At 46.8% G+C, this 25,283-nt stretch overlaps 1 protein-coding gene across 1 annotated transcript; it reads right to left on the reverse strand.

Moving 5' to 3' along the window:
- Window positions 1–320: 320 nt before the first annotated feature.
- Window positions 321–25,275, reverse strand: Kdn (citrate synthase). Its single transcript, XM_077698626.1, has 8 exons — window positions 25,110–25,275; window positions 16,809–16,862; window positions 16,228–16,335; window positions 15,284–15,481; window positions 13,188–13,576; window positions 7,101–7,230; window positions 5,486–5,797; window positions 321–2,873 (listed from the first exon to the last, which is right to left on the reverse strand). The coding sequence occupies exons 1-8, from the start codon at window positions 25,155–25,157 to the stop codon at window positions 2,709–2,711; spliced, it is 1,404 nt and encodes a 467-aa protein (XP_077554752.1). The 5' UTR covers window positions 25,158–25,275; the 3' UTR covers window positions 321–2,708.
- Between the last annotated feature and the right edge of the window lie 8 nt (window positions 25,276–25,283).

Raw genomic sequence — 25,283 nt, forward strand, 5'->3', positions numbered from 1 at the left:
ACCGTTACAGTGGGCTACGACGAAAGGCAAGCCTTTGAAGTGCTCTGCATTTAAAACCTGCCCCAATTTGAGCTTGTGTTCTCTGAGGGCCATCAGCCACAAAGCCAAAGGCTTCGCAAGCCAGAACCAAAGCTGCAGGTTCTTTTGTGGCCCATTCCTCCAACAAGACAAACAACTTCCTTTTTTCCTTACACAGCAAAACCTCCCCCGGAGAAGCATTCTTTGCATTCCCCTCTTCTTCCCAACACTCGTTTCATTTGCTGTGCTCATCAAAGAGGCAAACAGTCTGTGAAAGCAGAGGGTGAAGCAAAACGAGTGCGTAACACAGTTCATCCACACGTTTATTTCCAGATATCACACTGAATGGAATAAGCACTGCCTGTTACTTTACACACAGCATCTTCTAATTACAGCCTCCTATGCGCCCGGAAACGAGCTGGGGAAAGTAGAGTCTCACTGCATCGTAGTATTGCTGACTGACTTTCTAAATTGAGCTAACTGCTATGCACACCGATGCCGACTGTACAAAAATTATAACCTTATCTTTCTTTTTATTTATTCACACCTCTAGAGAACAAAAGCGACGAGCAAGTGCTTGCAAATAAATTAAAGCCGTTCTAGCTGTCCAACACCAATGTAGCTTGGCTAAGAATAAAAGGCCCTCCCTCTCAACAACCTCCCACAGGAAGCAGCCCAACGCAACAGCTGATAGGGTTACAGACACCAGTCCAAACAAGGTGTCTAAATGTATGTGCTTAGCATGCACTGGGTGCCACTAGCTGAGCTGGCCAGCAAAGGCCAATAGGGCACTGGGATGTAAAACACCTATGGCAGTGTTACGAAAGGCCACTCATCAGAAGACCTAATGCCCAGCGAGCATGAACTCTTTCTTGCTCTCTCTATCTCTATCTCTTGCCCGGCTACAGTCCCAAATGGGCGCAGCAAAACACTGCAGTTGCAACACTGGGCGATAAGTCTTCAGAGACCTTGAGTGACATGGAAAAAGCGAAAAACAGTGTGCCACCTTCCTTTCCAACAACACACACACACACACACACACTCTGGGTTAGAAGTGCCTTCCTTGCAATTGAGAAAGCACACACTCTCTGGTGCTTTTGAGCAATGAAAGTGTGGAGAAGAAAGAAACCTAATTTAAACGCGACTAAGGCTAGGATGATCAACAAGGAAGCAATAACGAGACTTTTTTTTAACACCTTACACTTTGCCCCACGAGGAGTGTTCAAGAACAGCAAGTGCGCTGCTGCTAGTTCGTATTCGCTAAGCCGTTGAGATAGCTGATAACTTCACGCAATGGACATAGTTGCTTGATTAAGCTTCTGTGAGGACACCTACACATCCTGTGATGAAGCTGCAATGTTCGTGGATGCTGCAAAGGACAGATAACAAAAACGAAAAATGATGCGGAAATAGGTAGCGACCTCCAAACAGCCAAAAGAGGAAACACGAGGGAGAAAAAAGCACCCTAAGTACACACAACAGAGGCACCAATGTAACAGAACCCACCAACCATGACTGCCACAAACACAGTCACTGGATTCCCATTGAAACACAGACACGAACACGCACACCTGTTTGTATATATTATGGAGGAAAGGGCATATACACAGGCAACACTCACAATCGCTCACATACAAAAGGCAATATTACCGGATCAAAGAAAACAGAAACGTGATCTAATTGTTATCAGTCACAAGCTACTACTGTACGTGCTTGTTTAAAGCAGCCAGCAACGTTTTTCTTTATAAAATGAACTGGCCCCAATCAACAGCCAGTAGCAGCAGCAACTCTGACAAAAGCAAGCCCTCAACAAACTTGCAGTATTATACTGGACACCCTTCAATAAAAAATGGTGCGCACACTCGGGTACATTGCCAATTTCGCTAAGGCATCAGATATGCAGGCGGTCACTCGATCACAGGGCCAGGGGTGATTGCCTGTATTTTTTTCTTCTTCTAACACGTGTCACCGATGCCCTCAAACATGAACGAAAAAGCTGCTCTTTACCAACTTTTACCCGCCAAATCTTGTAAACAGGGAGCTCGTATTCGAGCACATACAGCAAACGTGCTCAAACTCGAGCAATTGATACGTACAACAATGTGCCTATTGTGTGCGATCTCAACAGGCACTATGATAATGCGAGTGGAGCGTACAGTCAAGAATATCTGACGCACGTACGGGCTTGCTTCTTGAGGGTGTGGGCGGTGGGGGCTGTTGGGAGTCCTGGCCAAGTAAAGGTGTTTCTGCGCTCTCAGAGGTCAATGTGACCAACCTGCCACAGTTAGCAAATAGCTCACTTTTTTCTTTTTTTAAAAATTTTCGTTAAATGCCATCAAGTGGCTTCTACAGCCGAGATGTTTGGTGGTTGCACCCTGCCTGACGAGGATACCACAACCCCCTCCGCGGTCGCCTCCATTCGCGTCGTGCCCACTTCAGAAGAAAGCACGACGCAACGGTGCTTTTTGTGCGCATGGATTCCACAAGAGATGCCTCCTCAAACGAAACGAAAAGCTGAAGAACAGAAATGAATTGGGGCTGTGACAGACTCGGCAAGGAAATTCGAACAGAAAGCCCCTTCTAATTTTGGGGGAAAGATGGAAGGAGAGGTCTCTTTCTCAATGAGAGTGATGGTGGTGTCGAGGGAGGGGAGGGAAGGGTGGCGGAGGACAGGGTGGGTGCCCGGAGCTTCATTTGTAGCCCACGAGCTTCATGAGGCCCTCAGTGGTGAGGGACTTTGGCCGCTCGATGGGCAGGCCCAGGGCGCGGTCCCAGATGAGTGACGAGAGGACTCCGAGGGCGCGGGACACTCCAAACAGCACCGTGTAGTAGGACATCTCCTTCATCCCGTAATACTGCAAAGGGGGGAAGGAAAACGGGCCAATAATCAGCCGGTGTGGTTACTGTGACTGCAACACACATGGGAAAAAAAAAAACCTCACACTAACGCTTAAGACTTGAAGGTAGCGCAGCTGTACGCAACCTTCATGACCATCACGATGGTTTAGGTCCGCGATTGCAGCCGATTTTCTTCTTCGCTGCCGCTAAAACCTTTACTCCATCATTGTTGCTATAAATGTGAGCTTGCTCAGTTTTTTTTTTTCCCCGAGAAAGTGCTTCCACGATTACGGTGAAGGTTGGCGTTTTTTTTGTCAATCTTCGCCAATCTCCCCAAGTGGCTACGCGTGTTTTGGCCAATCTGGGCCAATATCCCTAAGTGGGTGTGCTCAGCACTTTCTCGATATTTTTAACTGCGGACATGAAAAATTAAGATTTGCTAAAACGCTTCGCTGTTAAAAGGCAACTACCATATTTACTCGCATAATCCTCACACTTTTTTTTCGGAAAAGTCAATGCAAAGTTAGGGGTGCGAGAATTATGCGGGGAAAAAAATTTTCCGGTGCACAGTGTTGCCAATTTGCCTTATGCCAATCCCGCTAAATGTAGCGGTCGTTTTTTGTATATGTAAGCTCAGTGTTGCCAACAGCAGCTATTTCTTTTTATTTATTATTTACAACGTAAACAGTCTCCCGTTGATCAGCGATCATGAAATTGCCGCCTGTTCTTTCTGGCGCGCGCCCTATCTCGTCGTCGTATGTGCGTCATGTGCGTGCCCTACTCCAGTAACGCTGGTAACGCACGCTGGAGTCGGTTACGCCGAAGTGCCTGCCTGCGGCACGGTTGCCGTGGTCGATCGCGTACTCTTTCGCTTTCAATTTGAAAGCGGCAGTGTAGCTGGCGTTCCTCCCCATGGCGAAGCGGCACCAAGCACAAAACAAAGAGATCAAAAAGTTCTCAAAATGGCAGCGAGCTATCCACCACTGACGCGAGCACTGACTGCTCCCGCTCAACGACGGGACCACGACGGCGACACGACGACACGACAGCGGGCTGCGCGAACACCGTCTAGTTGCGCGCACGCAAAACATGCGCGAAACCGGCTCAAGGACAGTGTGAGTAGCGTGTTAAGGCGCCTGTTAGGGAGTAGCCATGCCGGTTGTTAGGGCGCCTGGATGGCCTTGGATACACAGCGCTCTCCGCCGAACGGAGAGGCGGCGGGGGAGGGCGCGCGTTGGAGAGCGCGTGCGCCATGCGGGTTTCGCGAGCAGGCAACTTTCGCCGCTGCAAAGTTGGGGGTGCGAGGATTATGCGAGGAACCAAAAAATCCAAGTTTTGGTGGCTCACATTAGGGGTGCGAGGATTACGCGAGTGCGAGGATTACGCGAGTAAATACGGTATTTCAATTGTCAGATGCATGCCCCTGCAACAGAGACAACGGCTCAAATGCGCCAAAAACACTGATATATTACCCCCATTCCCCCACTACCATTTCGAAACTGGCAGTATTATTGTTCTCTACGGGACTGCTCGTTGTCTTGCCAGCCTCTTAAATGCACTTGTACCACTCCTCGAAGAAGCTATTTCCCCTCCCTCACTGGACTGCACTTAAAAAGGGGACATACAGACAACATAAATGTTTGTTTTATACGAAAGGTTCAGTGCTTTATAGTGCCCCCAGTGCTTGCCCGGCAGCAAACGATGCTTTATTCGCCGAGAAATAATAAATTTATGCTAAAATTTTGATTCACCTGCTAAAATTCATGTGTCTCGCAACGTCTGCAATGCTGTGACAACAGGTCTTCACACAAATGTTAGCACGCTTTTACTCTGCAGCATACTGCAGCACGCCGTTGTGTCTCCTGGATGGTGCCACCACCGAGCGCAGGTCCGCTGTCTGCCTTTGCTTTGTTGCTGACCATATTTACACCTGGCTTGCTTTAGTTTCGGTAGGTAGTAATCGTTTCGTGAAACATGGGGTATATTCAACAAACAGGGTCTCGTAAGACCATGTCACTTTTACTAATCAGCCTGAGTCGTGTGAGACAACCCCAAAGTTCCAAACTGCTGTGCAGCTATAACAAGCATAGTGCTTGCAGTACCAACAGCAGTATGAACTGGTATATCCATGTTTACGTGTACTTTCGTAACAAGCATAGTGCACGCAGTACTAACAGCAGTACGCACTGGTACATCTACGTTTACCTGTACTTTCGTAACTTCCACTGTTTATCCCACCATTCTCACTGCTATAAAATGAATATGCATTATATTTAAGTGAAAATAGCTCTTTCTGCAAGATTATAAGCCCTGCCTAACTTGCATTTGCCGGCCCTCAACCAATCGCACAACTGTGTATATTTACATTATAGGTTCTGTTGCGGGAAATGAGCCAGTGAGTCATGGCCATTCCTTTTTTTTCCCTACTTATATAGCTTATTTGAGCGAAGTTTCCGCTAAAAGTGGTGTCAGTACGATTCTAACGCGGCAATCTTTGGGATGAACACAACCCGTGTTTTTGTCTGCACGGCCCCTTTAAGGCACGAGGAGCAAACCCTGTGCCAGACATGACCAGCATGCCCGCTTCGGCAGACACCATGGCGCAAAACCGCCCCGCCCCCTTCCTCACCTGGAGCAGGACGCCCGAGTGGGCGTCCACGTTGGGCCAGGGGTTCTTGACCTTGCCCAGCTCGAGCAGGATCGGGGGCACCACGGTGTAGATCTGGCTCACCAGCTTGAACATGGGGTCGTTGGGCAGGTGCTTGAGCGCAAACTCCCGCTGGCACGTGTACCGGGGGTCCGTCTTGCGCAGCACCGCGTGCCCGTAGCCCGGCACCACCTGGCCCGACTTGAGCGTCTTCCAGACAAACTCCTTGAGCTGCTCGTCGCTCACCTCGCCGCCCAGCTCCTTCTGCAGCTTGGTCAGCCACACCAGCACTTCCTGCGCGCACACAGAGAACCCCTCACTGAGTTCACGCGCAACAAGGCTCGTCCGCATTAACTGCTGGCCGACTGATTGATTGCAGGGTTTAACGCACTGACGCAACACAGGCGATGAGGCGCGCCATAGTGGAGGGCTCCGGGTTAATTTTGACCATCTGGGGATCTTTAACGTGCGCCGAAATCCCGTACGCACGGGCGTTTTTGGTTCTCGCCTCCATCAGATAAGCGGCCGCCGCGGCCCGGAATCGAACCCCTGTCCTTCGTGCTCAGCGGCACAACACCTTAGCCACTGAGCAACTGTAGCGGGCAGTTTTGGGAATATATATATATATATATATATATATATATATATATATATATATATATATATATACCATATTTACTCGCGTAATGATCACACTTTTTTTCCAAGAAATCTGATGCAAATTTAGGGGTGCGTTCATTACACGGGGTAAATTTTAGGTCTCACGAACATAATACAAATAATAAATAAAAACATCATAAAAACTACGTCACCGCCGCCAGCTGCTTTGCAAAGTTACGCAAAATGCAGTGTTTTCATGAATTATGGAATGCGCTGGAATGGGTTTGCTGCGAGGTGACAACAGTTTGACCAATTAGCGGCTGCCACTGTCACAGTGCGGGACATAAAAACAGACATGGCGGCCGACGCAGCAACCTGAGCGCGTTTTTTTTCTTTGTTTTGTGAGTACATTATGTGATGTAGTTAGAGTTTCTTCCTCTTCAATACTGAACGCATGCTTGCCAATATCGGCAAGTCTGCCGCAGTAACGTAGCCATGTCCTCTTTGAAAGGGAAGGAAACAGAGGTACGCACGACTATCATCAGCTAGACTTGGCACACATATGACTTATCACTGCGGCTAGTTCAGGGTGCGTTCATTGTGCGATATAAACAATAAAAAAATATAACTTTGACGACCAATTTCAGGGGTGCAATCATTACGCGAGTCTGATGATTATGCGAGTAAACACGATGTATATATATATATATATATATATATATTCTTTCTCCCCTTCCCAAAGCAGCCATGCTGTGGTGATGGATGTTTTCGTCAATTAACTAAATCGCAATCTTACACTCCATTTTTGTTTTGTCACTGCTGCTGCACTGGTTGGTTGACGGGTGCTTTTAACCTTGATTGACAGATACACTGCCTGCACGCGTGGTTTTAGACTGCAGGCTCACCGAAAACTAAGTTACACCACCCAGCTTCTCAGTGCAAACTCCGGACTACAGGTCGAATATACTTCCGGCCGGCAATGATGGCAGCCACTCACCTGGTTAGCCAAGCCATGCAGAGGTCCGGCGAGGCCGTTCATGCCGGCGGCCAGCGAGAGGTATGGGTCGGACAGGGCGCTGCCCACCAAGTGTGTCGTGTGCGCGCTCACGTTGCCACCCTCGTGGTCACTGCACGGGAAACAAGCAGAGTGTGGGGGAGAGAAGCACGCCTCTTCCTCTCCAAAGAGCAGCCTGGCAAGTGGACAGCGGCACAGGCAAATGGTACGCTCTGTTCACAAGATACCACAGGGTTCCACGGGTAGCTCTGTAAACCGGTAACACTCCACGGGAGCAGTGGCATCGCTATCTTAAGAGCTGGCTGCATCTTGTGGAGATGCCTTCCTCCATCTATGGGCATCAGATGTTGCTTGGAACAGATTTTAAACATATACTGACTGCTGTGGTCCCCACATGCATCTGAACTGCATCACCTGTAATCACACAAGAAGGGGGAGGGGAGAGGGGGGGGGTACATACGTAACACCTTGCAGCCTGTTAAAGGGACACTGAAGTGAAATTGTCAAGCTCCCGTTTTTGCTTGCACTGCGTAGACTGGCTCAAATTAACGCACTTTTCATAGTTTATCCGGCTGATAAGTTTGCAATTATTTTATAAAGCCCGAAAGAAGAAAAACTACTACGCGCGGTTTGCGGCGGCCGCACCAACTAAAGGCTGTGACGACGGGATGTGTGTGTGTGTGTGTGTGTGTGTGTGTGCACGTGGAGATCAGTCAAGAAAACCTCGCAAAGCAAAGGGGAGGTTGTGGGGGGTCATAGAAACAGATGAAGAATTTTTTGAGTCAGAAAGAAATTGGTGAAAAAATGCCTGCCGGGTGGGATCCGAACCCACGACCTACAGAATACCGGTCTGGTGCGATAACCACTACGCTACCTGCGGGGCTGTTTCCCCACCAGTTTCTCGGGTATTTATGTTAAGGCATTTTTGTTTCCTGTACTTGGGGGTGGTAGCCAGCGCCATATATATATATCATCATCATCACCAGCCTATCTACGCCCACTGCAGGGCAAAGGCCTCTCCCATTATTCTCCAATTATCTCGGTCCTGTGCCAACTGTGACCAATTTATCCCCGCAAACTTCTTGATCTCATCTGCCCATCTAACTTTCTGCCGCCCCCTGCAACGCTTGCCTTCTCTAGGGATCCACTCTGTTACCCTTAATGACCAGCGGTTATCTTGCCTTCACATTACATGCCCTGCCCACGTCCATTTCTTCTTAATTTCTACTAATATGTCTTTAACACGAGTTTGCTCCCTGACCCACTTTGCTCTCTTGTCCCTTAATGTTACACCTATCATTTTCCGCTCCATTGCCCGCTGAGTCGTTCTCAATTTAAGTTGAACCCTCTTAGTGAGCCTCCAAGTTTCTGCCCCGTAGGTGAGTACCGGTAAGATGCAGCTGTCATACACTTTCTTCTTCAGCGACAATGGTAGGCTGCTATTCATTATCTGAGAATGTCTGCCACATGCACCCCACCCCATTCTGATCCTTCTAATTATCTCTGCCTCACGGTTGGGATCTGGGGTCACGACTTGGCCTAAGTATATATATTCACTTACTACTTCCACTGCCTCGCCACCTATCTCAAACTGCTGTGCTGTCCCGAGGTTATTGATCATTACTTTAGTTTTCTGCATATTAATTTTCAGGCCCACGGTTCTACTCTGTTCGCCCAGTGCAGAAAGCATGCTTTGCAATTCGTCCCCCGAGTTACTTAGCAAGGCAACGTCATCAGCAAATCTGAGGTTACTGAGGTATTCTCCATTAACCCTTACTCCCACCTGTTCCCAATCCAACGTTCTGAATACTTCTTGTAAGCATGCTGTGAATAACATTGGAGATTGTGTCTCCTTGTCTGACACCCTTCCTTATAGGTATTTTACTGCTCTCCCTATGGAGGATGATGGTAGCTGTAGACCCATTGTAGATATCCTCTAGTATTCTTACATAATGCTCATCTGCCCCCTGGTTCCGTAATGCCTGAATGACTGCTAGGGTTTCGACCGAGTCAAATGCTTTCTCATAATCTATGAAGGCTATATATAGGGGTTCAGTATACTCAGCGCACTTTTCTATCACCTGATCGATCGTGTGAATATGGTCCATTGTTGAATAACCTTTACGGAACCCTGCTTGTTCTTTAGGTTGACTGAAATCCAAGGTTGCAGAGATTCGGTTGGCGATTACCTTGGTAAATACCTTGTAGACGACTGACAGTAAGCTGATCGGCCTATAATTTTTCAAGTCCTTCATGTCGCCTTTCTTATGGATTAGGATGATGTTCGCGTTCTTCCAAGATTCCGGTACCATTGCGGTCATTAGGCATTGTGTATACAGGTTTGCCAGTTTTTCAAGTACAATTTCTCCGCCATCCTTCAAGAGGTCTGCTGTTATCTGATCCTCACCAGGTGCTTTGCCCCCTTTCATTTCTTTCAAGGCCTTCCTTACTTCTTCGGTTGTTACTGGTGGGATGTCTATCTCCTCTGAACTACTGTCTCGTTCGGCATTATCCTGTATGTCCCGGCTACTGTACAGATCTCTATAGAACTCCTCGGCCACTGTGACTATTTTATCCCTATTTGTGATGACATTGCCTTGCTTATCCTTAAGTGCATACATCTGATTTTTCCCCACGCCAAGATGTCTCTTCACTGCTTTCAGGCTACCTCCGTTCTTTACAGCGTATTCGATCCTCTCCATATTATACTTCCGTATGTCAGCTGTCTTACGCTTATTGATTGACTTTGAGAGCTCGGCTAGTTCTATTCTGTCAGCTGCACTAGAGATTCTCATGGTTTGCTGTTTCCTGATTAGATCTTTCGTCTCCTGTGAAAGTTTACCAGTATCCTGTCTAGCCATAGTGCCCCCGACTTCTACTGCACACTCCATGATAATGCGTGTAAGGTTGTCGCTGGCTTCCCGTGTTGTAAGCTCGGCTTCCTCGTTAAGGGCGGAATATCGGTTCTGTAGCGCGATCCTGAATTCTTCTGCTTTACGTCTTACTGTTAGCTCATTTATCGGCTTCTTTCGTACTAGCTTGTTGCGGTCCCTCCTCAAATCTAGCCTAATTCGAGATCTTACCATGCGGTGGTCACTACACCTTACCCTTCCGAGCACTTCCACATCCTGCACGACGCCAGGGTTGCCGCATAATATGAGGTCTATTTCATTTTTGTGCTCCCCATTCGGGCTCCTCCAGGTCCACTTCCGACTCTCCTGTTTACAGAAGAAGGTATTCATTGTGCGTAGGTTATTTCGTTCTGCAAACTCAACTAGTAGGTCCCCCCTGCTATTTCTACAGCCCAGACCATAGTTCCCAACTGCCTTGTCTCCAGCCTGATTCTTGCCTACTTTAGCATTGAAGTCCCCCATAACTACGGTATACTGTGTTTTTACTTTAGCCATTGCCGATTCCAGATCTTCATAGAGGCGTTCCACTACTTGGTCGTCGTGGCTGGATGTGGGCGCGTAGCCCTGCACCACCTTGAGCTTGTACCTCTTATTGAGCCTAATTACAAGACCTGCTGCCCTTTCGTCAATGCTATAGTATTCATCTATGTTGCCAGCTATGCTTTTATTGACTAGAAATCCCACTCCCAGCTCTCTTCTGTCCTCTAGACCCCGGTAACATAGGACGTGTCCATTTCTCAGCACCGTAAAGGCTTTGCCTGCCCTCCTAACCTCGCTAAGCCCTATTACATCCCATTTAATACCCTCTAATTCCTCAAACAACACCTCGAGACTTGCTTCGCTAGATAAGGTTCGCGCGTTAAACGTTGCCAGGTTCAGATTCCATTGGCGGCCTGTCCGGATCCAGGGATTCTTAGCACCCTCTGCTGCGTCACAGGTCTGACCGCCGCCGTGGTCAGTTGCTTCGCAGCCGCTGGGGACTGAGGGCCGAGGGTTAATTGGCGTATTCATGGGAGGTTGTGGCCGTTACTACACCAGGGTGGCCAATCCTGCTCTGGTGAGGGAGTGCATTGCCGGCAATGGTCGCCGGGGTCAGGCCGCACCCCAAGCCCCTTTGTGCAATTCCATCAATACGCGGATTTTTCTTTTTTTTCAATCCGGTGGGAATTGTCCGGCACCGGGATTCGAACCACGGTCCTTCTGCACGCGACGCGGGTGTTCTACCTCTACGCCATCGCTGCATCTATATATATATATATATACATACTAGCGGTAGTACACGGCGGTGCCCGGGTGGGCCATTATATTAGGAACAGCACTTGGTATTTGTTAGTCACCATATTAGGCTACTTCATTGGGAAGCGGTACACACTCGGGAGCGTCTGCCTGCTGCCAGTGCATAGGCTCCTACTGCAGGCGCGTCGTGGTAATGTGAAACGACTGGTACTCGTGTTTTACTCCAACTCTCGCTAAACAAATTGCACCAAGATGGCGCGTTTGAGCGAATGAGTCAGTGAGTGAAAAAGGTTTTATTGAGCCGGCGAAGTGGGAGTGGTTCCCAATTTCAGAAGGCCATGTGATGAGTGGACAGCCTTCGCTCTGGAGGAAGTATTGTCTGGACATCCAGATCGCTGTTAGTCACCAGGTTCTCCCACAGCTCAAGGTTCGGAAAAGTGGATGGAAGAAGGAGCTTGGTTTGCTTGCACTCTTAATATGATATGAGGAAGAGTGCCAGGTTGCAAACACAACTTGAATTCGGCAGGAGATTGCGCTGGGAACACATGATGGAGGCTGGCTGGGTGAGGGGTATTCTTCCTCATAGGAAGTGCTATCTCAGCATATATGAACGATGTTCGGCGGTACAGTTTTATCATAAGTAACAATGGCTTCCTACGGGAGGCGCGAGATTGCAGGAAGTCCCAGCAGATGCCGAGGGCTAACCTTTGCGCTTTTTACTGGTACATCTTCTCTTTTACATTTATGATATATGACACCGGCTCCTACGGGAGACGCGTAGTTGCCGAAGGTGTCAACAGATGGCGACAGCTAAGCGAACGCCGGAAAACTGAATTTTACGTCCAAAAGAGTGCAGATTAAAAAATCTCGCTGGCCTTCTTATCCGCATGTTAGGACAAAATCCTGAAAGTGGTTTTTGGGCAATTAAGTGGGCAGCATTTTCAAGAAAAAACGAATGGGAGATATCAACTGGCTGGGTCGTTATTTACGAAAGTGTAAAAACAGTCTTTTCCCAAAATCCCGCTTGCCTCTATTGGGATGGTGTCATTGAAAAATCTTGTATAACAGTGTTGAGATACGTGAGTAAGTTGCCTATCCCAACGAAAATCAATTCGATATCTCAGATGGCGGGCAGTAAAAAAAATTAATATCTGAAAAACTATTTTAGCGCTTTTCACTCTCTCCATGGTGGAATTTTTAAAATTTTAAGAAATATTGATCTCAAACACTGTAATCAGAATGTGCCCTTGCAATCTGTAGCCGTTTGACAGAGCAGTTTGGCTAGACGTGTACATAACCTGTCAGGCCTTTTTGGCTCATCAGCTGTGTCATTTGTAAAAAACAATTTGACCCTCTGAGCGGCGTCGCAGAGCGAAATCCTTAAAAACGGTTCTGTGCATTTGTATGAGTAACAGATTCTAGCAAAAATCAGTTGGATTACTGAATCGCTGAAGATTTATTTGAGAATCTTTAGGAACACCGTTTTAGTTCCGGAATGCGGAATCACCTCGTTGGTGTATTAGGGCGAAATCCAAAAACTACTTTTTATGTATTCTTAAGGGCTACTTATATCAGCAAAAAGCGCGTCGATATATGAATGGGTGACCGAGAAAACCACGAATTCGCGAAACCACAATTTCGCCCTTTTCTTCGGTTAGGAGGGCAATTTCTGAAAAACCCGCCTTAGTGAGCACCTACTCAATGACGCAAATAAACTCGTGAAATTTCAAGTCTAGGTCTAACAGTTTTGGCTGGGCGTTGATGAGCCAGTCAGTCAGTCAGTCGGGCACTTCTTTTTATAGGTATATATATATGGTGCCGGCGCCCTTCTGTTCACAGACTCATCCAGACGCCGCCAAAGGGGTGTCCCCCACAGGCGGCTTCACAAGGCCCCAAGCCAGCCAGCCCGCTCTTCGCGTACCTGTGGATGGTGAGGTATAGGCGCATGAGCTCGGTGAAGGTCGGGTCGTCGTATCCGAGCATGGCGGTGAAGTTGGCCGACCAGTCCTTGGAGACGTCGATGGCCCCGATGCTGCTGCCCTCGCGGAACAGGTTGCGGTAGATGGTGGCCGCGATGGGCGGCAGCTTGGCCAGCAGGGCCATGGTGTCGTCAAAGGTGTGCTCCCAGTAGGTGGCCTTGGGCACCCCCTTGTTGTAGGCCTGCACAAACTTGCTCTCCGTGTTGCAGGCCGTGATGGCGGCGCTCAGCTGGGACATGGGGTGCACGTGCGTCGGGAAGTTGTTCAGCATGGTGACCACGTGCGATGGCAGGTCCGCCTGCTGCGCCCACGTCTTGCTCACCCACTTGACCTGCAGTGCACAGCCACGCCTCAACCTCTGGCCTTACCAGAGACTGTCTCTAAGCAGCCTGACCAGCTGCAAAGGAAAGCGCGGACCGCCAACACGGCTGCTTTCAGTCATGACATACGACCGACACAGAATGACCTGGCCCTCACGACAGGGAATAGGTCGTAGGAGCGGATGAGTATGTAATGGTAAGTCCTTGTGTCCCTTTAGCACAGGACCACGATTCCCCTCTTGATAAGGAACAGCGAAGCGTCTTTCAGGCAAACGAGAGCTTCAGCTCCACAAATTAGCACCAGAAGTGATAACTTGCATTAACTATTTTAACAGCGCTTGCCAAATACGCCCGAACATACCAATTCTAAGCCCTCCTATCCCTTTTTGCTAGATTGGATCAGCCGTGACAACTTGTCCAAGGTAGTTACATTCACCAACATCTTGCATTTCATCACCAAGGCTGATGGAAGCTCTTCCCATGTTTCTTCAAGGTTGTTTGAATTTCCGTGCTTATTTTCCAACCCCCAGAGTTAGCTTTTCTGAAACATTCTTTGCAGGTCTTTTCCAGGACAAGACGTTGCCGTGGCTCAGATATTCCCCAGTTTACTTGTATCCCTGTGTCTAGTAGAGAACATTACGTCCAAATGCCAGCTACAGGTGTCATCCTGATCTGATGCCAACTTTAAAGGGGCCATGCAGACAAAACACAAGTTTGGTTCATTCGAATGATTGCCTCATTAGAATCATACTGACACCACTTTTAATGCCCACTTCGCTCAAATGAGCTGTATAATTAGGAAAAAATGGAATGGCCATGCGACCCACTAGCTCATTTCCTGCAATATAACCTATGATGTCATATATGCCCAGCTGTGCGATTGGCTGAGGCCAGCAAAAGCAAACGCAAATTAGGCACGGCGTATAAGCTTGCCGAAAGAGCTATTTGCACTTAAATGTAATGCATATTCATTTTACAGCAGCAAGAATGGTGAGGTAAGCAGTGTAAGTTACAAAAATACACGTAAACGAAGAAATACTGATGCGCACTGCTGTTGGTAATGGGCGCACTATGCTTGTTTTAGCTGCCCAGTAGTCCGCCACTTTGGAGTTGTCTTACACGACATTGGCAGATTGGCATAAGCGATGTTGTCTTACGTGACCCTGTTTGTCGAGGATACCCCGTGTTTCATGAAACGATTACCTTCTGCAGTAACAAAAACAAGACAGGTGCAAATACGGTCAAAAACAAAGAAACAGCGGACAGCAGTCCGTGGATGAGTATGGTAGTGCCACCCGGGAGGACTGGCGGTAAGCAAGGTTGCAGAGCCGAATGACGCAGTGGAAGTTTGTTTGAATACGCACACCTACAACTTCATTGCTGACAGCCCCAAAACACATGATCTGGCAGGAGAATCAAAATTTTAACCTAAATTGATTAACTTCTCAGTTAATACAGCATCAGTTGCGGCCAGGCAAGTGCTGGGGGTACCATAAAACACGAAATCTTTCGAATAATACAAACTTGTATTTTGTCTGCATCTTTAGAGACACGTATACGTGCAGTTACTGTTGTCCACCTCAAGTAATCTCAATTTTGTGCTTAATACCAGGTAGGACCAGACTAACCAACTCCACTAGCCTTACTACTGCTTCTGCCTGTTACGAGAAGGCCTCCTCCATTCAGCTGCCACCGCTTCACGTGAGGGGAACGAGTACCTGCTCGGGCGTGGGGATGTCCCCCGTGAGCAGCAGCCAGAAGAGCCCCTCGGGCAGGGGCTCCTCCCCGCCGGGGGCCTTGGGCAGCAGCTTGCGGATCTGCGGGATGGAGTAGTCCCGGAAGGCAATGCCCTCCTCCGGGTCCAGGTGGGACGTCTCCGTCACCAGGCCCTTGATGCCCCGCATGCCGCCGTACACCTGCGACAATCCACGAAGAGACGACGACAGCCGCACGCGTCAGGCACACGTCAGACATGTGAGGATGCCGTTCCAATTGCGAGGCAAGCGAATCGCAATATGCTGTCATTTACGGTCTCACCGCATTGACGCACCTTTGCATCAAAAGTGGCCATTTCCTCCTACTATTGTTAGGGCACTAAAACCTTATACATTAACATAGCAACTAATGCATGCTGACTTTTAAACACTTGAGATACTCCCAAGAGATGTAAATTTCTTTTTAAAGCGAGGTAAGCAAGCACCCCGAATTGCCGAACTGGTCGTCTCGTAATAAAACAGGGTCAAATGTAACAAGCAGTGCACCACGAGCCATCACAGGGGTGTAATCAGAACAGCTGTTTACTCGATATAGCTTACAATCTGCTAGACTGCCCGCATAAAAGCGCACGAGATTTATGAAAAAAAAAAAAAAATTATCGTAGCGATAATTTAACTGCAACAAAAACAACAGGAAAAGACGTATACAGGTTAACGTGATGGGATAAAATGTGCAAAGGGACGGGACAAACAGAAAGAAGACACCACACACCGCAGGTTTGTTTGTTTTTGTCCGTCCCGTCCTTTTCGTTCATTTCATCCCATCATGACAAAAGAACTCCCCCTTCAGGTTGCTTCGACGTACTATAGATAACAAGGAATCACGACAAGGTACCCGACCAAAGAAGCACCCCTGCCGCTCTGGTGAGAAGGCGGCGGCAACTCACCATGTCAATGGTGACTTCTCCGATCACCTGGCTGCCACACTTCTGGCGGAACTCCTTCACCTGGGCCTGGAATGTCTTGATTTTGTTGGCCATCAGCCCTTTCAGGTCCTGCAGCAAGAGGAAAAGGGGACTCATCGTCATCTGGCTGTTCAGCTCACTAACCGTCTTTCCTATTCTTTTACACTATTTAGCAGATATTAAAGCATTTTAGCTTTCCCCCCTTTAACTAAAACCAAAGACAGCTAGACAGGGGTGTTTGTTTATTTTATTTTATTTTAAAATAAACAAACACCCCTGCCTATTTAGCAGATATTATCTATTTAGCTATCTATCTATCTATCTATCTATCTATCTATTTAGATATCTATTTAGCAGATATTAAAGCATTTCAGCTTTCCCCCCTTTAACTAAAACCAAAGACAGCTAGACAGGGGTGTTATGTCCACAAGGCCATGTTGGTGGCAGAAAATGGGTTTACGGCGATTTTGGGCAATCAAACATCAACAAATGACACACAGGCACATGCTCGCTACTGATACGGTGGGCGCATGTTTGAAAAGAAGCTCCGATGCCCCACTTACCGTGGAATCCGCTGAAATGTTTCTGGAGAATACCGAAAGTGCTGGCAGACATTTCTGAAAAGAGAGAGAAAAGTGGCACGTTCAGAACCAGGTGATGACTGCAGCTTAATAAAGCAGTTAAAACGTGGTCCCACATAACTCAGATTTTAAAAAAAAAAAGGTCAATCATTGCCATGAACATTTTCAGCAAAACGTCATGCTTTACCCATACATGCGAGGGCACCAGCAAATTATCAAACCAGTTCACTATTCAGGAACTATAAAAAAAATGATAGAAGCAGCTCAGGGGATGACACAGGAAGGAGTTACCAAAGCACAGATGCCTGTGTACACAATAAGGGGCCCTATAAAGCTGCTGCTGTGCCCCCCACCCCTAATATGAAGCACTAATCCAACAAAGGCAATAATCTGTCCATCTGGAGGAGATCAGCCACGGTCACTGTATACTGCATGTTCTGATACAGGTGTAGTCAAAACCAGAAGACCTCGAACTGCTTGCTAAGCAGTATGGTGCACACATACACGATAAAGCTTCTTAAGGCTTACACTGGTGAGCTCTTCTCAGATGCGAATAGTTTGCGTTAACAACTGTGCGTTAGCAATAAGTGACAGGGCATGCGGACAATGCGCCTGCAGAAGCTCGAAAGTCTCTGGACCAATGGCCATTGGGACTGCTCTGATAAGGGTATGCAGAGTGTTGCACTCAACTTGTACCGAAGATTAAACAATTTTTTTTTTTAATTTCCATGCCATGGAGTAATTAATAAAATCATTCAGGGTGGCATTATCAGCACTATTTCACCCGTTTTGATTATTCAGCAAATTTGTTAAAATAAAGTTTTATTAAGGGGAGATTCTTTTTGAAAACACTTTTTCTTTAATATTATACCTATATAGTTACGAAACCTTTGTCATAGATTGGGTTTTTCATGCTGATTCCAAATATGTTCTTAGTTGTTACGTGGCTGCATTAGTTTTTGTGTGAGGCAGCCCTCAAGGGCACAATATAGGTCTTTTTGAGCACATCTCTTTTTCATATTAAATGTTTCTTTATAGCGGCCCGCAATAGCTAAAATTTTGCTGCTTAGCTACGGTAGTGTGTTGAAAACTACTTAACCATTGGAAGTGTTCGAAATGTGTTGCACAAAACGCAAACAACGCTGAAAAGTGCAAATGGAGAAAAATGTTTTTGAGACTTTTTAAAGGTCCGGTAGAAACGCTCGAAACAGGCACCAAAACGTGCATTTTTAAAATTATTTCCAGCCGAAATGCAAAACTGCAGGAGGTGGCAGGGGCTAGAATAAGGCTTAAAGCTCTCCGAGCAAACGGCAATGGCAGGTGACGCCGGCATTCTCGAGATATAGAGACAATCGAAAGCTGCCGATGTGGGAGACGAAAGTAGCACTTCCTAGAGCCACCGTAACTAAATAAAAAATATTTTTCACTAACTTCTCGTTTGAATTTCGCCTTGATGTTTTGCGAAGTTGTAGCTGAATGTACAAAGATAATCTTGCAGGCAAAATCTCGAAACTTGTGCCAAAAACTCGAATTTTTCGAGGAGCATCTCGATTCAATTACAAGGTTGCTGAGAATCTAACAATACACTGAATGCAAAGCTTTTGCGAAAATTTCTTATGAGGGGATTCATACTGTTCGAATAAAATTCAGAGAATGCAGATGCAGTGCGACATTGCAACGGCATCTGCCCAACTCGTAACAGCAGCTGCATACATATGTTGCAGCTGTACAGAGCAACAGCACGCTTAACTGTGCAAGGCTTTAAAGATGCGCTCCCCAAGCCAGTCGTTGCAATCGTGAACAATTTATTCAAAGTGTGTTGTGACAAATTGAGAACCTGCTGCCGACAAAACTTCAAAGTGATTTGCAGCAAATATGTCACCATAGTGAATCCTGTTATTACAATGGAATTTTGTAAGTGCCAGTGAGCATTCCTAATAATAAAACTTTCTTGGAAAAGGTTTCCGCCCACAGGTGCTCGAGAAACATGCAGCTACAGACATCGAGGACACAAGGGGAAGTTCCTTGATGCCCTCGCAAAAGCCTCAAGCAAATTGCAGCATCCCTGTTTTTCTGTGGCACGATTAAAATGGCCTGTCCAAAACACAGGACATTCCACAAGTTGGACACCCTAGTTATCACTCTTTTTTGGTTTGACATACCTAGGCCATGATAAGAGAAGGTATTACTACTGCTGAATAATATCTTTAGCGAAAATAAAACCTGAATTCTTGCAAGACATTTTTTAAAAACTTTATTTCTCTTGATTTGCAACACCGAAATTAGCACCTCGTTTTTTGACACCTGTTTACAAAATGATAAAACCTGACAACGAAGGATCCCGTGTTTACTTGTATAAGCTGACTTCTGCTAAAGAATCCAGAGACATTTTTCCAAGACAGCAATAAAATGCCTTGAACTGATAGAATGTACTGTGCACGGCATTTGACCTGGGTATGAATCCTGTGCATCTAACAATTTTCAGATAATTTTTAAACATAGCCTCTGTCAGCCGTTGATGCTACCACTGCTTCCCTCACTTTTAGGCGGGACTCGCATGATCACATTTCTATGGGACTTGCTAATGCATGACCCACAGGATTAAAAACGTACCGTACACCAATATGTTTTGCGAAATGTTTTACAAATACGTAGAAATGTTTTTAATGGCCTAGGTTACTTCTTTTAAAAACGTATCACCTCTTTACTGAAATTAAAAAATAAACAAGAGACACATTTTTGTTTATTTGGTTTTCTCTAGATGATGCTAGCTGTCTAGAAAGTGAGAGTTGTATTACATTTCCTTTCAGAGGTGACATATTTTTAAAATAATCCAACTAGGTGATCGTGAACATTTCTATACCTTCATAAAAGGTTTCGTATCGGCACACAGTGGTTTTTGAGCCGGTGGGTCATGAAGCAGTACATTTCAAAGGAATGTTAACAGGTGAGTCCCCCTTAACTGCCTCTTCTATTCTACACAGATAAGCCATTCCACTGGCTTTTCAAACAAATCAACGGTGAGAACAAGGAGGGACTTCCTGTTGAGAGACCTTTCGCTTTCGGGGGGTAAGTGAAAGACACCAAGGGCTGAATTCTGAGTTGCGTCCGTCTCAAAAACGTCCATTTCGCGTCCATGACATGACATTCCGACACTTAACGCAAGGCACAAATTCCCACAACAATCCACTGCATTAGTGTTGATACGAGACAAGAGACCATTCAATACTTTTCATGATTTCTCAACTTTTATCGTGGTGGGATAAGATAATCTAATTGAAGCGAACAGAAACGCAAATGAGCAAGAGTACTGAATTAACCAAGACCAGATTGCTGTGGTTAACAGAAGCTCTCTGTATTACCTAAAAATCCACCAGGTGATGCAGTGTAATCAAAAGAGATGTTTGGTTTCTAACCATATAAAAAAAATACCTTTAGGCAAATTTCTTTAGCCCTTGAAATTGTTAACAATCCAGGTTCACATTTCAACGTAGTTTGGCATTGACACACAGAGATGATTCTTAGGAAACGTCATAAGAACAGATATGAAATAGATGCACTCAAGTGAATAATAGCCTTCATGGCTTTACAAGCACAAACTTACAAAGCTAGTTCAAGGATGTAAAGGCGGGATGACCACCAATTTCTCTCTCCCGCTATCAAAGTGTGGAAATGCAAAAGCAGTTTCTTTTTTGCATTATTTAATTAGGGCACACAAAAGTGACAATTAGATGCACAGCTTTACTCAGTTAAGCAATTCTTGTATTTTCCAAGCTTTTAATCTCATTCAGTATAAAAAAGCAGGCACCAAAAAACCCCCACACTTCACAACTCGTGCTGTCTGTTACTGGAGTAAGCACATTTATACACATTTTTGACAATTTTTTGCCTGCCAGACCGAAGGCCCAATAAGGTACCCCACCCCTCCCAATAACTTAAAGCAACCATCCAAGCCACACTTATCAACCATGCCAACCATTCTTCGGGTTCCATATACACGAGCATGACATCAAGAAGAGTGAAGATAGCTTTCCGGGAATACACACTCAACAAAGGCAAGAAAGGCAAGTATGAAATCGGACGCTCAGTAGTCACCCACGTAGGAGATACCAGAATGAGCATTCCAAAAAAACATCGAACCTTTGTATACAGTGCATGCTTCGTCATGAGCTATCAAAACAGCATTACAGGAGGAGTGCACTGCCTATTGAGTGCTCGTATTTCATGCAAGCAGTGCGCCAGCTGCACTCAAAGCTAAGCGTGCACATAATAAACCTTTCATACATCCACAAGAACTCGAAGAGAAAAAACAAGGAAAAGGTCAGGAGGAGGCGGGGCCGAGTCAACGCCCTGGGTTCACATCTCCAACAAGGCTACATAGCAAGAAATAAGGAAAAGGAGGAGGGGGAGGAGGATGAGGGGGGCTGCTATCTACGCCACTTTGTTGCGTGCACCGACCTCTGGAGGGCAAACCGAGCAGCCATCCGAAAGGTGCAGCATCGTTCGTCGTACGTGTGCGTGTTTTCTCTTCCAAACCTACGACCCCGCGCAAGACACGCTTCGACAGTGGGACGACGACAGAGCCTGCACGCTTAGAACTGTTTCCATAGGCACCGTCTCAGCGACAATGCGGTGACGATGGAGCCAGCACACTCGCATCTGCCCTGACATCTCGCACACACAGACAGAGAGAGAGAGGAAGACGCGATTTGGAGGTCACCCATGCCTGTGCATATGCACGGGCCACGCCGCTCGACTTTGAAACAGAGAGAAGCGCCTCTACCTGGAGCTCAGCCAAAAGGACCCAGTGCTTGTCCCTCCCTCCCCTCTGGCTTCGTTCAGAATAGAAGGCTCCAACCTTTTTTTGTCCTCTTGACTTTTTCAGCGAAAGGCACGGGGGGTGATGCTCGTAGCAATTAGTTCAGCACACTTGCAACTTCAACAAATAAATTAAGTGAGAGAGCCAGGGTGAGCATGGGGGTGTTACCCAGTCTCTGAAAGTGAACCAGCCCGCTGCACATTTTTGACAAGTGCATTGGCAAATGTTGCCGGGGAGGCACTCCTTCGCAAATGTTTGCTTGCAAATATCGAAGCTGTTTGTAAGCAAACAGCCCGCAAAAGTTGTTCCAAGTGTTCGAGGAGAAAATGACCAAAATAATAGGTTTGATCAGAAAGTTCTCCCTGCTCTTCGGAATACATGAAAGAACAAGTCTGCCACCTCTGTGAGCTCAAACTGTAAATTATGAAACTAAAGGCAGGTTGAGGTTACCGCTTGTTGATTGTCTCCTTTAATGCAGCCACTTGCATGTTTGCCCACCTAAGCAAACCCAAAGGAAGCTGAACACACTCGTTCCTTTCCTTGCATGCAGCTAAAAGATGCATTAAAACAAATCAGTGCATATTTTGATACTTCACACATGCTCCACTCAAGACATACAAAATGAGTGCTCCACTCAACGCTTCCAGAAAATATTTTAGCTGTTATTGGTGGATAGAACGCTGACAGCCCAGCAAACCCAAAAGGCAGTTCCCTACACATACCATCAGAGGTGTAATCAAATAAGGTAACTGCTAGCTAACGCAACTATATGCATAATTTAAATCAAGGCAGGCAAGACTCCGAGACAGTTGCGGTGTGGCTTTCGTGCATTACGGACAGCCATATTTGCACAAAGAAGGGGGGGGGGGGGGGGTCGCTTTATAACAGTTGCATATTCTAACATTAAAGATACGAAGCCCGTCAGGAAGCTACTAAAGAAAAGAGATCTGAAGAAAAGAGACAGCAAATCTGATGCACACAGTTGCATACAGCCAGCAAGACAGAGAGAGAGAAACAGCTGGAGAATCGAACCACCACCAAACGCAGCGCACCTTGCCCGTTTGCATGACTGATTTAGACGGGGAGGAAAGTGCGGCTGCCAGGGTCGCAGTCTATTTTCAAGCCGGCTGCAAAACCAATGAGGCAATCCACAGATTCTTCTGCTGACGGAGAACAGGGCCAAGCTCATTCATCTCTGCTGCCCGCGCACCGGAACCCTTGGGACTTTAGTTTTTGCCACCAGAAACACTGGCCTGACGCTCCACAGCAAACGTGTAAACATCAAGGGGAGGAAGCGCTACCTTCTGCTATTCAAAATGAACTCAGGTTCACTCAGAACGAGAACACTATTCCACTGTTAAACTCCAACCTATCTTTGCTTATTCACTGTGTGGTTTGTCTTTTTTTTTTTTTGTGAGATAACATTTCTTTTTGCCGTTGTGTTTTGAAGCTTTACACCTTGATTGTCAGGAGTATTTCTGACACGATTGCCCCGCCTGCCCTCCCCCCCTTTTTTTAGGAAAATACAAACTCAGCTTGTACTGGAAATTACATGCACTAAATGGCACGTATTTCCTGCTCTTTCTACATTAGTAACTGGGCCATGCAAGAGCCTAACCAGTCAAATTCAAAAAAAAAAAAAAAATGTGTTCCGCTATTAAATGCAGGAAACCACATAAAAGAGTGCCATCCTTAAGAGTCATTAATTCCTTTGGAGGAGGAAATAATACCTGTGGGCGCCTAATTACCAATTGTGTTAAAAAAAGTTGCATCTTTTATACACCTGTGACCACCTAACAAACAAAATAAAAAGGAGTCATGTCTTATCTTGCCGTGACCCCATTGACTGCGCTAGCCTACTCCACAAACTGAAGCCCGAAGGGGCTCATACACGATAAGATAGCCGCTGCTGCAGACAACCCCGCACAAACCAATGTTGCACAGGGCACGGCGAAAATAGATAACAGGATTGCAGTGTCAGTTGCGGTGACTGAGTGTGCACTACATTCCCCAACATTCCTGTCTGCCCGCCTAGGTCACTGAGACAGCTTATCAGGCAGCGATTACGCACTTCCCGTTTTACGCACGGGCAATTTATAGGGAGGGGGCAACGGTCCTTGGAACCATGCATAATGTAGGCCAGAGATAACGGCTATTCTCACAATCAGCCCATTACAGAACTCGCCCATCAGAAAGCCTAGCGTGCCAAAAATGTTACGTGAGCATGAATATAAAGGATGTTTGCAAACGAAGTAAAAAACAAAAGCCAGGTATGGCATTTCATGTATTCTCAAAGCAACAGCGAACTGGGCAGATTACACGCATACTTTTCAAATCAAGACGATGTAGCACTCTGTTAGGTCTTCCTCTTTTAGAAACAACCCAGGAGCAACGGGGGAGGAATGTTTCACACAGAAAAATTGTTTTTCAATATAGAAAAGATAAAATCCCAGGCTCCTTTTTTTTTTTACCGGAAATCAAGGCCTTCGACCCACTGCGCTGCACACCTGCACGCTTGCACCGATCGGACGTGGAAGGTGAACGACAAAAATAAAATAATGACAAAAGGAGACGTGCTGCGCAGGGAATAACCCAGTCAAAAGGCGTGTGAGTGTGTTTTTTGTTGAATACAACTAGTGCGTATATGTACTACTTTAGCACACACACGGGAGACATCGGGCAGGTATTTACAACGCCCTTTCTCGCCTCAGCTGCTCCACAAGCCCTCTACCACTCCGGACTGTTCAACAGTGTTTGAGAGAAGGCAAGGACGAGCTGAGAGCTGCTTGCCACAGGGAAAAATTAACCCACTCCTCCCAGTTAGGCGAACTCGCAAGACAGGTCCCTTCAAGGAGCGCGGCGGCCGAAGACGCCACCCTGCATATTAAGCCGGAGCAAAGGAAGCAACGCCTAATCGCAACGCACTTAAGACGTCCCACTCGGCGTTTACGTACCACTTACTACGCCAAATACCAACACCAGGAAAAGGCGGAAAAAAAGCTTGCACAAAAGCCGGCAAGAAAAGCCTCCGCGCTGAAATACGACTCGAGTGATGTGCTCTCGGAGAACGCAGGCCACCCAAAGTACCAGGGATGGCGAGGACGGTGTCTCGCCGCGGGAAATGTTAGAAAAACAGTGTAGACGAAACAGACGCTACGTCGATCGGAAAATCAGCGAAGCGCGGATACGAACTAACGCGCGGAGTTTTCTTCTCGACCTGGTTGACCTCGAAAGCGGAAAAAGCCGTTTGCGTCCGCTAATTCAATTTGGGTCAAACAGTCGGCGGTGAATGGACGCTCTGGAGAAGCATGGCCAGCACCGCTAGTTAGGTTGCGGATTAATTGTAAGCTCTTCAGAGCGCGTCAACGCAGTCATTCATTCCGCACACGCATAAAGCCGCCGAAGGTCGGCCTGAAGGCGAAGCGGCAGTCTGAGAAGGCGATGCACGAGAAGTTCCACCTCACCTGGGACTGTATGATAGTGCGGCTGGGCAGTAACCGAAAGAGGGCCATATCGGCGAAGTGTATGAAGAACACGGGATGTTAAAGTTCACTTGAAACCGACGTCCAAACTCGCCGGTATCTGCAGCACTTGCAGCCCTGGAAGCCCACGATGGGAAAAGGATTGAGCTTGCTGAA

Source organism: Haemaphysalis longicornis, unplaced genomic scaffold (genome assembly GCF_048455015.1).
Source record: "Haemaphysalis longicornis isolate Haplotype H1 unplaced genomic scaffold, Haemaphysalis longicornis Haplotype H1 scaffold_2, whole genome shotgun sequence".
NCBI lineage: Eukaryota > Metazoa > Arthropoda > Arachnida > Ixodida > Ixodidae > Haemaphysalis > Haemaphysalis longicornis.

Excerpts from the sequence above, each read along its gene's own strand:
- Kdn (XM_077698626.1), bottom strand. The coding sequence starts at position 25,157 with ATGGCCCTCTTTCGGTTACTGCCCAGCCGCACTATCATACAGTCCCAG. Across the intron at positions 16,336-16,808 it reads ACATTTCAGCGGATTCCACG|GACCTGAAAGGGCTGATGGC; the intron begins GTAAGTGGGGCA and ends CTCTTGCTGCAG. Across the intron at positions 13,577-15,283 it reads ACATCCCCACGCCCGAGCAG|GTCAAGTGGGTGAGCAAGAC; the intron begins GTACTCGTTCCC and ends TGTGCACTGCAG.